Source organism: Culicoides brevitarsis, chromosome 1 (genome assembly GCF_036172545.1).
Source record: "Culicoides brevitarsis isolate CSIRO-B50_1 chromosome 1, AGI_CSIRO_Cbre_v1, whole genome shotgun sequence".
NCBI classification, from domain to species: Eukaryota; Metazoa; Arthropoda; class Insecta; order Diptera; family Ceratopogonidae; genus Culicoides; species Culicoides brevitarsis.
The window spans coordinates 34266208-34281909 of record NC_087085.1 but is presented as its reverse complement, the minus strand read 5'-3'; the positions used below and the strand labels follow the sequence as shown (position 1 = coordinate 34281909).

The 15702-nt window shown below is 30.1% G+C and overlaps 1 protein-coding gene across 2 annotated transcripts; it reads left to right on the top strand.

Moving 5' to 3' along the window:
• Window positions 1-265: 265 nt before the first annotated feature.
• On the top strand, window positions 266-8072 carry LOC134837142 (protein bride of sevenless). Of its 2 annotated transcripts, XM_063852481.1 has the most exons (6): window positions 266-541; window positions 3251-3970; window positions 4030-4125; window positions 5422-7262; window positions 7352-7384; window positions 7534-8072. In XM_063852481.1, exons 1-6 carry the CDS (start codon window positions 484-486, stop codon window positions 7783-7785), a joined length of 3000 nt encoding a protein of 999 aa, XP_063708551.1. In that variant the 5' UTR covers window positions 266-483; the 3' UTR covers window positions 7786-8072. The 2 variants fall into 2 exon arrangements, with proteins under 2 accessions (XP_063708551.1, XP_063708552.1); XM_063852482.1 differs by lacking the exon at window positions 7352-7384.
• Window positions 8073-15702: the final 7630 nt, after the last annotated feature.

Genomic DNA, 15702 nt, shown 5'->3' with positions numbered 1-15702 from the left:
TTATTAGTAATAATAACCAACATCTTTGTTTTTTTCTTCTAAATATTTTTTTTTTGCAGATAAATAAAAATTCAACCAAAGATGAAATAATCAATTGATGAGAGAGAAACTAAAATGTTGAAACAAATTTAAACTATTATTTATTACAATTATATATTATTATGAATGTTAAGTGAAATTCAACAAAAAAAATATTGAAACAAAAGAGTGTTGAAGAAACAATGAGAATAAACATGAGAAAAGATTTATTTGTGTAAAATTTTGATTGATTTGATTTACGAAATTAATGAAGATGAAAATAAAACTGAAAAAGCATTACTTAACAACAACAACAACAAAATCGGTGCAAGTGTATAGTAATAATGAGAGTGCATCAAATGTAATCGTTTAATGCCGAATAATAATTGGAGTAAAATAAAACAAACAAGTTGAAGCAAAAAATTACAAGAGGAGGAGAAAAAGTACTTAAATAATCGTTTAATTATGAAGTTGGGAGCATCCACATCAATCAATTGGATTAAATATTATTATTTATGTCGATGTAAGTATGCGTTATGATGTAAATATTTGGATAATGTCGAGAGAAAACTAAACAAGTTTTCGTGTTTATGCTTGGTTTGAATTAATTGGAAATATTTTTCGTTCCATCTTGTCAAGGCTTCTTCTGAAAAGACAAGAAAAAAGTTTTATTAAAAGCAAAAGTTTTAGTTTTCCGCAAAATTCAAAGAAAATTCAAAGATCTCTTAAAAAGTTTCATTTTAATTAAACAAATCTACTTAAAAAATTCTTCACCCGTAACGTAAATAAACTCCAATGACCATTCATTAATTCCCATCCTTGTGCGGATGACTTTTGATAAGCAACCATTCATCGTCAATTCCAACAACACTCATTCAAATACCCATAAAAAGCTTCAATCCCATAACCATAAGTGCACTTTAGTGACATGTCGCACGAAAAATTGATGATAAAACAATTGTCTTTAAACGACAACGACGAACGCACAAAACATCCATATTCCCCATTGAAAGTCATTCACTCAACTCAACACATTTTGCTTTATATTTTGTGTGATTGTCGTTATTATTGTTATTTTTTATCATCAAACAGTCTCTGCGAGTGTTACAATAATAAACATCAACATATGGACGACGACTACCGTGGTTTCTAAAGCCAATCCACGATGTCGAACAATGGACATGTTTTTGTATAAACAACATTCGTATTGATTGAACAATAAAAATAATAAACGATGAGTCATCCGTCGAGTGTCTTTCTTCTTCTTTGTATTTCTTCGTGATTTAATTGAAATTGAAGTGAAGTCGTTCCCACAAGAAAAAAAAAATTTTGAGATGCTATTCTGCCAAAAACTTTTCAAATTTATGCACGAAAAAACATTGAACTTCGATGTACTTTGGTTGTTCTTAAACAAGTTCAAGTATTTTTGGCGGTAGTTGGTACGATGCTAAAATATGGCCAAAATATGACGAAAATGCCAATACAATAAATATAAGTCCTTCAAAACTTTTGATGTCTTCTTACCTATTTTGTGTGTTTTTGTACAAATTCAGGGGCGACCAATACGAGTTTTTATGAAGAAAAAATTTAAAATTTTCTCCGTGATTTTTTTTTCTTATTCTAAAAATTAAAAAAAATAATATAGTTAAAATAATTCAGAAATTAAAAAAAAAACTAAAAAAAAATAATTAAAATAATTCAGAAATTTAAAAAAAAAATTAAAAATAAAAAAAAAACTGAACTAATTAGAAAATTTAAATTATTTAAAAATAATTCAGATAATTATAAAATTTTAAAAATTATAAAAATAATAAAAAATAAAATAACTAAAAAAATAAAATCGTTTAAAAATATTTAACTTTTTAAAAAATTCATAAAAAAATCAAAATAATTTAATAAAAAAATTAAATTAGTGTAAGGCCGCTCCAAATTTTTTTTTTAACTTTTTGTCCCATGCCCCATTTCAAAAGTCGAAAATCCAATGGGGCAAAATAAAAAAAAAAGTTGAAAACTTCATCAAAATTGACCGTTTTTTGGTCTTTTTTCATATTTTTTAAGGTATTGAAAATCGTATTTTAACATGAACTTTCTTCGTTACATTTTTTTCAAAAAAATTATTTTTTAAAATTTTTTGACAGTTTTTTTACGAAATTTTTTTGTTTCAATTTTTAACTTGAAATACTCTGAGATAAATTTTAAATTATCAAATCTCAATGTAGATACCATAAAATCAACTAAAATATTGATTAATGACAAAAAACTGTTAAAATTTTGAAAAAAAAATTTTTTGGGACAAAAAGTTCGAAATAAATTTGGAGCGGCCTTAAATTAAATAAAAATTATAGTAAATAAAAAAAATTAAATAAAAAATTAAATAAAAAAAAAAAATTATAGTAAAAATTTAAAAAGAAAAAAATAAAAATATTTTAAAATATTTAAAGTTTTTAAATTAAATAAAATTTTGTTTTAGTTAAATTTTTAACTAAAAAATAATAAAAAAAAAAAATTTATAAAAATAAAAAAAATCTCCAAAGAGAAAAATTTAAATTTTTATACTCAAACGGGCCATATTTGTATCATAATCCGCCCCTGCCAAACAAGAAGCAAAAATGAAATGCACGAACAAGTTTCCTCTTCCATTTAGATTTTTAAAAAAGTTTCCTGTTGTCAATATTCTTCTTCTCGTTCATTGTCATCGTCTTCGTCTTAAAAGCACATTTCATGCTCATTACTCAATGCCATAACAATTAAAAACTGTCAATTTTCGAGCATTACTTAAGCGAAACTCACGAGGGCTTTAATTGCAATTTCGTACAGTCGTTAGATAAGACGTTGTTGTTCAATCTAGGTGAAAATTTCAATTTTTGTGGTAACGGAAATAATGATAGTTATAACAGCTCAGTTAAATTTACCTCACATTATTTCATATTTTTTTGTTTTTTTTCGGTTTTTGTGTTATTCAGCATGACTGAGTACTTGCCTGACGTAAAAACTCGAAAAAAAAGTAACCGGTAACTTGCGCCGCGCACACATTTTTTTCTGTGTAGGCACGAAGAATTCGTTTCGGAAGCTCTTCAATGTTACGATTAATGACAATAATGACGATCATTGAGACTTCCTGCGAGATTTTATGTGAAATGTTGTAATTAATGTTTGTGTAAATTTACGCAAATTACCAAAAGTAAACACATTTAACTCATCTCACTAAAAAATATTTTCCATCCCGTTTTAGGTATCGTGCTTCTGTTATGCATTTCTCTGCATTGTGTGACGTCAGATAACAGCAACGAGACGAGTACCGCATTCCCCTTATATAACAACACGGCAAGTAGTGCAGCAGCAGCAACAACGCAAGAAAATGAAATTATCGAAAACATATCTACAACAAATGTCTATGAAGCTACGAGTCCTTCACCGCTGCCGTTGATCGTCGCTATCAAACCAAAATCCACAATTTTATCTGTTGTGCCAGCTACGAGCGAGGATGTCAGTCAGTCTGCGGGAAAAGGCGGGAATGTTACCGTTTTGTTGCACCAAAAACAACAAACAACGTCGTCGACAGATAAACAAACAACAGATTTACCGACTGAGAGCACTTTTGTCATGTCGACAATTACAACAACGTCATCGACGACGCAATCGACAACGGTTGAAATAATGACCACGACAACAGAAACAGTGACGGAAAGTACTTCAACCACGGAAATGACGACTTTACCGACCACGACGACGACACAAAAGCCCACAGCTGCCCCCCTGGAAGAAGACCAATGCCAGAAAAGCCATATCGTGAAACTTTTACCTGATCCGGAATTCGATTCTAATCGATTTTCTGTAAATGTAACCAAAGGAGATATTACCGTAACCGTCATTAGCAAAAGGCTTACCTCAGCTCAATTTATAGTTAGTAGAATAAATGAATTAACTCTCATACGAGACAACGTGACGATAGGTAACTTTCCATATTATTCAATCTCCGTCTATATTATGACAATTTTTCATGTTTTTCAGGACTTAGAAGCATAGTAATCGCCGATCCGTCTGTTTTTCGCGATGTTTTGGAGCGGGAAATGCAGTTTTTGAAGGATTGCGTCGCATATCCAGTTGGTAAGTGCAAAAAAAAGTGTTTGTTATTGCTTTCCACGTATCGCATTACCTTCGAGCACCCTTCAACTTGCCCAGACAATCAATCAAACCAAAGGAATTTCCTCTAATCCTATTATTGCGGCTTTTATTTTGCACTGACATGCTGAAATGCAGTGAGTTAGTGATTGAATTACCTTACCGCAGTCCCTTCCATTAATAATAATCAGTATTTATGACGGGGCGAGTGCATTTTTGTTTTTGTGACGTGATGATTGAGAAGTTGTTATGAGAATTTTCTCGTCAAATTGGATTTTTATGATTTTTTTTAAAAGAATTTCGATGAAAAATTGTTTAAATTGACACGTTGACAGGCATTCTGAAAAGAAAAATTGACTTTATTGACTTTCGATAATGAGATTTTTGAGAAATTTCAAAGAAATATTAAGAAATTACGTTAAAAAGTCAAATTTTTAAAGAATTTTTTTAAAATTTAAAGTTTATGAATAAATTTTCTTCGTTTTTCAATAAAAAAAATCCATTAAGGTACAAGAAATTTTTAAAATTTATTATAAAAAATGCAAAAACTTACTAAATAATGATCAAAATAGTCGAAATTTTACCTAAAAATTCAAAATTAAAAGATTTTCTTCTAAAAAAAATTCATAAATTTAAATGTTCAAGAGTCAAAAGTCAAACTTTCTCTTATATAAACTTTTGATAAATAACTATTTTCGACTCCCAATAATTTAACATCATCTCGCTTGCCAAAAAAATCCCATTACTGACAATATCCTCGCCCCATTTTTTTTATAGTTTAACACTCCTCACGGTTTCTCCATCACACCGTCATGCAAACTTTGGAAAGAAAAAATCTTTTGCCAATTTTTCGGTTGTTCATGCACGTTCGTACCTCGAAAATTCAGTGTTGCACCGAAAAGCTACAAAAAAATAATAATAATAATAAAATTAGGCATTCAATTTATTTCGTGTATCGTGTCACACATACGAAGCAACAAAAAAAAAGTGCATTAAATTCAAACAAATTGAAAACGATGAAAAGAGCATTTTACGTACTCGCTCCGTTGTTGATGTCGCATTTTTGGGTCAAGTGCATGAAAGGTCGATTTTTTGTTTGTATTTTTCTTATTTGGTCATACAAAATATTTGTTGTTTGTTTTTGCACTAAAAATAAAAAAAAAATGTTCAAAAAAGAGATCAATGTTGAATGGCCATATAAAGAAATTTTTTATTGATTTCCTCTCACCATTTAAATTTCAATAATCAATAATCACGTCTCGTCTTCTTCTCTCTTTGCAGGCATCTTTGTTTCGCAAGATTTATGGCATCTAGTCAAGCCCTCGTACAAAACGATAAATTACAACATTTGGTCTTTCCCGACGCTGGACAAGCTGAAATACGCAACTTTCGCAAAGCTATTTATCGAGTTGCCGTGGAGTCAGAAGAACATTTCAGTGGAAATTATTGCGACAGATAACGATGTTAAAGAAGATTTTGTCGCTACAGCTGCTACGGAGAAAATTTGTTTGGACGAGGAAACCGACGAAGAGGATGAAATTACGATAAAACCCAATAAAACTGCTCATTTGAGGATTTTGCTCGGAGATCGCGCCATGAAAGAAAGTGAAACGCCATCAAAATTACCGAAAAATACAACAACAGTTGGGATTTCGTTCGAACCGACGCGCGATTACGTCTCGAATTTGCCACAATCCGCATATTTTATTGCGGAAAACGAGATAAATTTGAATGCATATGCGTCGAATAAGACACGCGATACGGGAGAATATAATTATGCCGTGTTACCGACGGATTTTATGGTGCTCGGATCAATGATGCTTGAAATTACGCAGTGGCTGAACGATTCCATCAATTCGAATTGTTTGCAACGTAACAAACATTTGGGAGCTTGCAGCACTTTGGATCAGGATACGCCGCAAATAACGTATGCCTATTTGAATGCCTTGCCGGATATGGCGCGAACTTTAAGCATGCCGTCGATCGCCAAGGCTTTGAATATCGAACTTATCGAGAAACGCGTCGTCGAACAACATCAGGGAGGAACAGTGACAGAGCTGAAACCCGTTGCTGTCGTAAATTTGGTAAATAATGATACGAAGATTTACCGCACGTACAGCAAATATCGCAACGGCACGATACAAAACAATCAAAAACTCGGTCAATTCCTTTCTTGCGCCCTCGTGAGAGTAAAAAAGCCGAAGCCAACCAACCCCATCGAAGGATATGAACAGGAATTTTTGAAAATGTTTTGGCGGATTCGACCTGAAGCATGGGTAGCTGCTGGATTAACGACCTCCTGTTTGGGTATCGTGCTCTGTTTGACAATTCTGACGTTCCTTTTCTCGCGAATTTGCATCCAGGATGTCTTAGAAGGGAATCCAACATGTTCAATTTTGTTACTTTTCGCGTTAATTCTGCAATTTGCGTCGTTTATTCCGTTCAGCGTTGAATATACGGGATATCATCAAGACATGGCGTCATCTGAGGAGGCCTTTGAAAAATGGAATACGCATTGCTCGGTGAAAATTTTTGTCGTTTCTCTCACCTACTGTCTGACTTTTTCACTTTTGTTGTGTCGCGCTGTGATGCTTGCCTCAATTGGGAGTGAAGGCGGATTTTTGTCGCACGTTAATGGATACATCCAATCGCTCATTTGTTTCTTCAGTACATTAGTGCAAGTTGGACTCTCGACACAACTCGTTGTCTTGATGAACACAATCAACAAAGATATGACCTGCAACGACATTTATTATGGACACTGGTTTTGGGGAATTGTCGGTTATGATGGATTTTTACTTCTAATGCTCGTGTTGCTCTGTCCCTTTGTCATCAAGTCGCAACGAAATTACAAAGAAGGATTGTTGCTTGTGGTTGGAAGTGTTTTATGTCTCATCGTTTGGTGCATTTGGGTGCCGATTTGTCTCATGAACAACCATTCACGTGAAGCTGCCATCCCGTTAGGCGCTCAAGCGACGGCATTAGCGATTCTCGGAGGCATTTTGATACCGCGATCGATACTAATCGTCAAAAGTATCGCACGATCGGATCTCGTGCAAGCATTGCCATCATTGACGTCACTCGCATTTGCCCAAGCCGCCAATCAATACGCTTCGGAACAGGTGAGTCATGCAATTCCTTGTAGAAATTTTGTATTTTTTACTTAGTAGAGTCCAATTTTCATTCATAAACCTTGAACTTTTTCGGATAGCTACTTTGCCCTAAGCACGGAAGTCAAGTGAGTGTAAGTGTTTCTCCAGTTGTGTTGTTTAGACAAAAATAAAATTCGTGTGATTATAGCGAGAATAGAAAAAAAATCATTCGACTCATTAATTACCATCCAAAAAAATCTAAAAAAAATTTTCATTAACTCACAAAAATCCTTTTTTTCAGAGCATGTACGACTGTGTGAATCCAGCGATGCGTAATCATCTCACACGAGACGAACATCAATTTGCCGACAGCGATCTCGAAGATCATCCATCCCCGAGTCAAGTTCCGACGCTTCCGTTGCGTACGAATCGCAATTTTGGCAACATCAACAACTACTATCGACACCAAAATGGCCACACAAATCTCGAATTTAATGATGACTCTCTTAGACTTAACTTGCCTCCATCTCCCGATAAGATGACGAGATTTTAAATTCTTCGTTGTAGATAAAAAAAAACGTTAAAATTAATAAAAATTCATTCTAGTCAACAAAAATTAATTAGTAAGAAATTTCCTGTAATTTTTGTTTATTTTAAGAAGAAATCAATAGAAAACTTGAATATTTTCATTCAAATTCAACTAAAAATCAACCAAAGACCACGAGGTCAAAATTTCATGCACTCACTCATCAACTCTTGCTGAGCAAACAGAAAGTTTGAGGAATCCAGTTGTTTTGTAAAGCACATGGAAGTGAATGTTCTAATAAGTAGATAATAAATTATTCAAATTATAAAAAAAATGTTTTTTTTCAACTTTCTTTTTTTTTCAATTATGTTCGACAAGTTTCGTAGTTTCATGAATTTTTTTTTCGAAATTAAGGTTCGGGGTTTTTAAAAATTATAAATAAAAGTCTAAAATAAAATTGAACAAGAAAAAATATTTTTGGAGCTCGAAAAGTTCGAATTTTGGGTCATTCTCTTTTCAAAATCTTTTTTAAAAATAATTTTCAAAAGTAAAATTTTAATTACTTTTTCGTTATTATCAATAATACAAAAATCAATGAAGAATAAGAATTTAAAAAAAGGTAAGAAATTTAAATTTCAAAAATATGAATGGAAATCATCTTCAGAATGACTTTTTATTCAGTTTCAAGCTTAAAATTGCTCAAAAATTGACTTGGTACAAAAAACTCGATTTTATGTCAGCATGAGGAAGAATCGTGAAAAATTTTATTTGTTCGAAAAAATTGATGAAAATATGAATGGAAATCATCTTCAGAATGACTTTTTATTCAGTTTCAAGCTTAAAATTGCTCAAAAATTGACTTGGTACAAAAAACTCGATTTTTTGTCAGCATGAGGAAGAATCGTGAAAAATTTTATTTGACTTGCAAAATTTATCACGATTTTAATTCAGCATGAGGAAGAATCGTGAAAAATTTTATTTGTTCGAAAATTGAGAAAATATGAATGGAAATCATCTTCAGAATGACTTTTTATTCAGTTTCAAGCTTAAAATTGCTCAAAAATTGACTTGGTACAAAAAACTCGATTTTATGTCAGCATGAGGAAGAATCGTGAAAAATTTTATTTGACTTGCAAAATTTATCACGATTTTAATTCAGCATGAGGAAGAATCGTGAAAAATTTTATTTGTTCGAAAATTGAGAAAATATGAATGGAAATCATCGATTTACAAAAAACTCGAATTCATGAGGAAGAATCGTGAAAAATTTTATTTGTTCGAAAAGTGAGAAATTATGAATGGAAATCATCTTCAGAATGACTTTTTATTCAGTTTCAAGCTTAAAATTGCTCAAAAATTGACTTGGTACAAAAAACTCGATTTTTTGTCAGCATGAGGAAGAATCGTGAAAAATTTTATTTGTTCGAAAATTGAGAAAATATGAATGGAAATCATCTTCAGAATGACTTTTTATTCAGTTTCAAGCTTAAAATTTTAATTCAGCATGAGGAAGAATCGTGAAAAATTTTATTTGTTCGAAAATTGAGAAAATATGAATGGAAATCATCTTCAGAATGACTTTTTATTCAGTTTCAAGCTTAAAATTGCTCAAAAATTGACTTGGTACAAAAAACTCGATTTTTTGTCAGCATGAGGAAGAATCGTGAAAAATTTTATTTGACTTGCAAAATTTATCACGATTTTAATTCAGCATGAGGAAGAATCGTGAAAAATTTTATTTGTTCGAAAATTGAGAAAATATGAATGGAAATCATCTTCAGAATGACTTTTTATTCAGTTTCAAGCTTAAAATTGCTCAAAAATTGACTTGGTACAAAAAACTCGATTTTTTGTCAGCATGAGGAAGAATCGTGAAAAATTTTATTTGACTTGCAAAATTTATCACGATTTTAATTCAGCATGAGGAAGAATCGTGAAAAATTTTATTTGTTCGAAAATTGAGAAAATATGAATGGAAATCATCTTCAGAATGACTTTTTATTCAGTTTCAAGCTTAAAATTGCTCAAAAATTGACTTGGTACAAAAAAATTCGATTTTTTGTCAGCATGAGGAAGAATCGTGAAAAATTTTATTTGACTTGCAAAATTTATCACGATTTTAATTCAGCATGAGGAAGAATCGTGAAAAATTTTATTTGTTCGAAAATTGAGAAAATATGAATGGAAATCATCTTCAGAATGACTTTTTATTCAGTTTCAAGCTTAAAATTGCTCAAAAATTGACTTGGTACAAAAAACTCGATTTCATGTCAGCATGAGGAAGAATCGTGAAAAATTTTATTTGTTCGAAAATTGAGAAAATATGAATGGAAATCATCTTCAGAATGACTTTTTATTCAGTTTCAAGCTTAAAATTGCTCAAAAATTGACTTGGTACAAAAAACTCGATTTTATGTCAGCATGAGGAAGAATCGTGAAAAATTATATTTGAAAATTGAGAAAATATTGAAATCATCTTCAGAATGAAATTTAGCTTAAAATTTACTTGGTACAAAAAACTCGATTTTTTGTCAGCATGAGGAAGAATCGTGAAAAATTTTATTTGTTCGAAAATTGAGAAAATATGAATGGAAATCATCTTCAGAATGACTTTTTATTCAGTTTCAAGCTTAAAATTGCTCAAAAATTGACTTGGTACAAAAAACTCGATTTTATGTCAGCATGAGGAAGAATCGTGAAAAATTTTATTTGACTTGCAAAATTTATCACGATTTTAATTCAGCATGAGGAAGAATCGTGAAAAATTTTATTTGTTCGAAAATTGAGAAAATATGAATGGAAATCATCTTCAGAATGACTTTTTATTCAGTTTCAAGCTTAAAATTGCTCAAAAATTGACTTGGTACAAAAAACTCGATTTTTTGTCAGCATGAGGAAGAATCGTGAAAAATTTTATTTGTTCGAAAATTGACAAAATATGAATGGAAATCATCTTCAGAATGACTTTTTATTCAGTTTCAAGCTTAAAATTGCTCAAAAATTGACTTGGTACAAAAAACTCGATTTTATGTCAGCATGAGGAAGAATCGTGAAAAATTTTATTTGACTTGCAAAATTTATCACGATTTTAAGTCAGCATGAGGAAGAATCGTGAAAAATTTTATTTGTTCGAAAATTGAGAAAATATGAATGGAAATCATCTTCAGAATGACTTTTTATTCAGTTTCAAGCTTAAAATTGCTCAAAAATTGACTTGGTACAAAAAACTCGATAACTCGAAAAATTTTATTTGTCAAAAATTGCATTGACTTGGAAGAATGTCGTGCATGAAAATTGAGAAAATATGAATGGAAATCATCTTCAGAATGAATTTTTATTTGACTTGCAAAATTTATCACGATTTTAATTCAGCATGAGGAAGAATCGTGAAAAATTTTATTTGTTCGAAAATTGAGAAAATATGAATGGAAATCATCTTCAGAATGACTTTTTATTCAGTTTCAAGCTTAAAATTGCTCAAAAATTGACTTGGTACAAAAAACTCGATTTTATGTCAGCATGAGGAAGAATCGTGAAAAATTTTATTTGACTTGCAAAATTTATCACGATTTTAATTCAGCATGAGGAAGAATCGTGAAAAATTTTATTTGTTCGAAAATTGAGAAAATATGAATGGAAATCATCTTCAGAATGACTTTTTATTCAGTTTCAAGCTTAAAATTGCTCAAAAATTGACTTGGTACAAAAAACTCGATTTTATGTCAGCATGAGGAAGAATCGTGAAAAATTTTATTTGACTTGCAAAATTTATCACTATTTTAATTCAGCATGAGGAAGAATCGTGAAAAATTTTATTTGTTCGAAAATTGAGAAAATATGAATGGAAATCATCTTCAGAATGACTTTTTATTCAGTTTCAAGCTTAAAATTGCTCAAAAATTGACTTGGTACAAAAAACTCGATTTTTTGTCAGCATGAGGAAGAATCGTGAAAAATTTTATTTGTTCGAAAATTGAGAAAATATGAATGGAAATCATCTTCAGAATGACTTTTTATTCAGTTTCAAGCTTAAAATTGCTCAAAAATTGACTTGGTACAAAAAACTCGATTTTATGTCAGCATGAGGAAGAATCGTGAAAAATTTTATTTGTTCGAAAATTGAGAAAATATGAATGGAAATCATCTTCAGAATGACTTTTTATTCAGTTTCAAGCTTAAAATTGCTCAAAAATTGACTTGGTACAAAAAACTCGATTTTTTGTCAGCATGAGGAAGAATCGTGAAAAATTTTATTTGACTTGCAAAATTTATCACGATTTTAATTCAGCATGAGGAACACGATTTTAATTATGAGGAAGATGTGAAAAATATGAAAATTGAGAAAATATGAATGGAAATCATCTTCAGAATGACTTTTTATTCAGTTTCAAGCTTAAAATTGCTCAAAAATTGACTTGGTACAAAAAACTCGATTTTATGTCAGCATGAGGAAGAATCGTGAAAAATTTTATTTGTTCAAAAATTGACAAAATATGAATGAAAATCATCTTCAGAATGACTTTTTATTCAGTTTCAAGCTTAAAATTGCTCAAAAATTGACTTGGTACAAAAAACTCGATTTTATGTCAGCATGAGGAAGAATCGTGAAAAATTTTATTTGTTCGAAAATTGAGAAAATATGAATGGAAATCATCTTCAGAATGACTTTTTATTCAGTTTCAAGCTTAAAATTGCTCAAAAATTGACTTGGTACAAAAAACTCGATTTTATGTCAGCATGAGGAAGAATCGTGAAAAATTTTATTTGACTTGCAAAATTTATCACGATTTTAATTCAGCATGAGGAAGAATCGTGAAAAATTTTATTTGTTCGAAAATTGAGAAAATATGAATGGAAATCATCTTCAGAATGACTTTTTATTCAGTTTCAAGCTTAAAATTTCAAAAATTGCTCAAAAATTGACTTGGTACAAAAAACTCGATTTTATGTCAGCATGAGGAAGAATCGTGAAAAATTTTATTTGTTCAAAAATTGACAAAATATGAATGGAAATCATCTTCAGAATGACTTTTTATTCAGTTTCAAGCTTAAAATTGCTCAAAAATTGACTTGGTACAAAAAACTCGATTTTATGTCAGCATGAGGAAGAATCGTGAAAAAATTTATTCGAAAATTGAGAAAATATTGACTTGCAAAATTGCTCAAAAATTACTTGGTACAAAAAACTCGATTTTATGTCAGCATGAGGAAGAATCGTGAAAAATTTTATTTGTTCAAAAATTGACAAAATATGAATGGAAATCATCTTCAGAATGACTTTTTATTCAGTTTCAAGCTTAAAATTGCTCAAAAATTGACTTGGTACAAAAAACTCGATTTTATGTCAGCATGAGGAAGAATCGTGAAAAATTTTATTTGTTCGAAAATTGAGAAAATATGAATGGAAATCATCTTCAGAATGACTTTTTATTCAGTTTCAAGCTTAAAATTGCTCAAAAATTGACTTGGTACAAAAAACTCGATTTTATGTCAGCATGAGGAAGAATCGTGAAAAATTTTATTTGTTCAAAATTTATCAAAATTGAGGAAGAATCGTGAAAAATTTTATTTGTTCGAAAATTGAGAAAATATGAATGAATGACTTTTTATTCAGTTTCAAGCTTAAAATTGCTCAAAAATTGACTTGGTACAAAAAACTCGATTTTATGTCAGCATGAGGAAGAATCGTGAAAAATTTTATTTGTTCGAAAATTGAGAAAATATGAATGGAAATCATCTTCAGAATGACTTTTTATTCAGTTTCACGCTTAAAATTGCTCAAAAATTGACTTGTTACAAAAAACTCGATTTTATGTCAGCATGAGGAAGAATCGTGAAAAATTTTATTTGTTCGAAAATTGCCAAAATATGAATGGAAATCATCTTCAGAATGACTTTTTATTCAGTTTCAAGCTTAAAATTGCTCAAAAATTGACTTGGTACAAAAAACTCGATTTTATGTCAGCATGAGGAAGAATCGTGAAAAATTTTATTTGTTCAAAAATTGACAAAATATGAATGAAAATCATCTTCAGAATGACTTTTTATTCAGTTTCAAGCTTAAAATTGCTCAAAAATTGACTTGGTACAAAAAACTCGATTTTATGTCAGCATGAGGAAGAATCGTGAAAAATTTTATTTGTTGAGAAAAAAAATTTTATTCAGCATGAGGAAGAATCGTGAAAAAATTTTTTGGAAATCATCTTCAGAAGAATTGACTTTTTATTCGAGTTTGCTTGACAAAAATGAATGAAAATCATCTTCAGAATGAAAAGTTTCAAGCTTAAAATTGCTCAAAAATTGACTTGGTACAAAAAACTCGATTTTATGTCAGCATGAGGAAGAATCGTGAAAAATTTTATTTGTTCAAAAATTGACAAAATATGAATGAAAATCATCTTCAAAACGACTTTTTATTCAATTTCAAGCTTAAAATTGCTCAAAAATTGACTTGGTACAAAAAACTCGATTTTATGTCAGCATGAGGAAGAATCGTGAAAAATTTTATTTGACCTTTCAAATGATTTATCACTTAAAATTGCTCAAAAATTTTTACAAAAAACTCGATGTCAGCATGAGGAAGAATCGTGAAAAATTTTATTTGTTCGAAAATTGAGAAAATATGAATGGAAATCATCTTCAGAATGACTTTTTATTCAGTTTCAAGCTTAAAATTGCTCAAAAATTGACTTGGTACAAAAAACTCGATTTTATGTCAGCATGAGGAAGAATCGTGAAAAATTTTATTTGACTTGCAAAATTTATCACGATTTTAATTCAGCATGAGGAAGAATCGTGAAAAATTTTATTTGTTCAAAAATTGACAAAATATGAATGGAAATCATCTTCAGAATGACTTTTTATTCAGTTTCAAGCTTAAAATTGCTCAAAAATTGACTTGGTACAAAAAACTCGATTTTATGTCAGCATGAGGAAGAATCGTGAAAAATTTTATTTGTTCAAAAATTGACAAAATATGAATGGAAATCATCTTCAGAATGACTTTTTATTCAGTTTCAAGCTTAAAATTGCTCAAAAATTGACTTGGTACAAAAAACTCGATTTTATGTCAGCATGAGGAAGAATCGTGAAAAATTTTATTTGTTCGAAAATTGAGAAATTATGAATGGAAATCATCTTCAGAATGACTTTTTATTCAGTTTCAAGCTTAAAATTGCTCAAAAATTGACTTGGTACAAAAAACTCGATTTTATGTCAGCATGAGGAAGAATCGTGAAAAATTTTATTTGTTCAAAAATTGACAAAATATGAATGAAAATCATCTTCAGAATGACTTTTTATTCAGTTTCAAGCTTAAAATTGCTCAAAAATTGACTTGGTACAAAAAACTCGATTTTATGTCAGCATGAGGAAGAATCGTGAAAAATTTTATTTGTTCAAAAATTGACAAAATATGAATGGAAATCATCTTCAGAATGACTTTTTATTCAGTTTCAAGCTTAAAATTGCTCAAAAATTGACTTGGTACAAAAAACTCGATTTTATGTCAGCATGAGTCAGCATGAGGAAGAACCGTGAAAAATTTTATTTGTTCGAAAATTGCCAAAATATGAATGGAAATCATCTTCAGAATGACTTTTTATTCAGTTTCAAGCTTAAAATTGCTCAAAAATTGACTTGGTACAAAAAACTCGACTTTTTGTTAGCATGAGGAAGAATCGTGAAAAATTTGATTTGACTTCAAAATTGACAAAATATGAATGAGGAAAATCTTCAAAAATTTTATTTGTTCAAAAATTGACAAAAGCTTAAAATTGTTTAAAAATTGACTTGGTACAAAAAACTCGATTTTTTGTCAGCATGAGGAAGAATCGTGAAAAATTTTATTTGACTTGCAAAATTTATCACGATTTTAATTCAGCATGAGGAAGAATCGTGAAAAATTTTATTTGTTCGAAAATTGAGAAAATATGAATGGAAATC

Coding starts and splice junctions, on each gene's coding strand:
- LOC134837142 (XM_063852481.1), top strand. CDS start 484: ATGAAGTTGGGAGCATCCACATCAATCAATTGGATTAAATATTATTAT. Junction 542..3,250: donor ATATTATTATTTATGTCGAT/GTAAGTATGCGT, acceptor ATCCCGTTTTAG/GTATCGTGCTTCTGTTATGC. Junction 7,263..7,351: donor ATCAATACGCTTCGGAACAG/GTGAGTCATGCA, acceptor TTTTTCGGATAG/CTACTTTGCCCTAAGCACGG.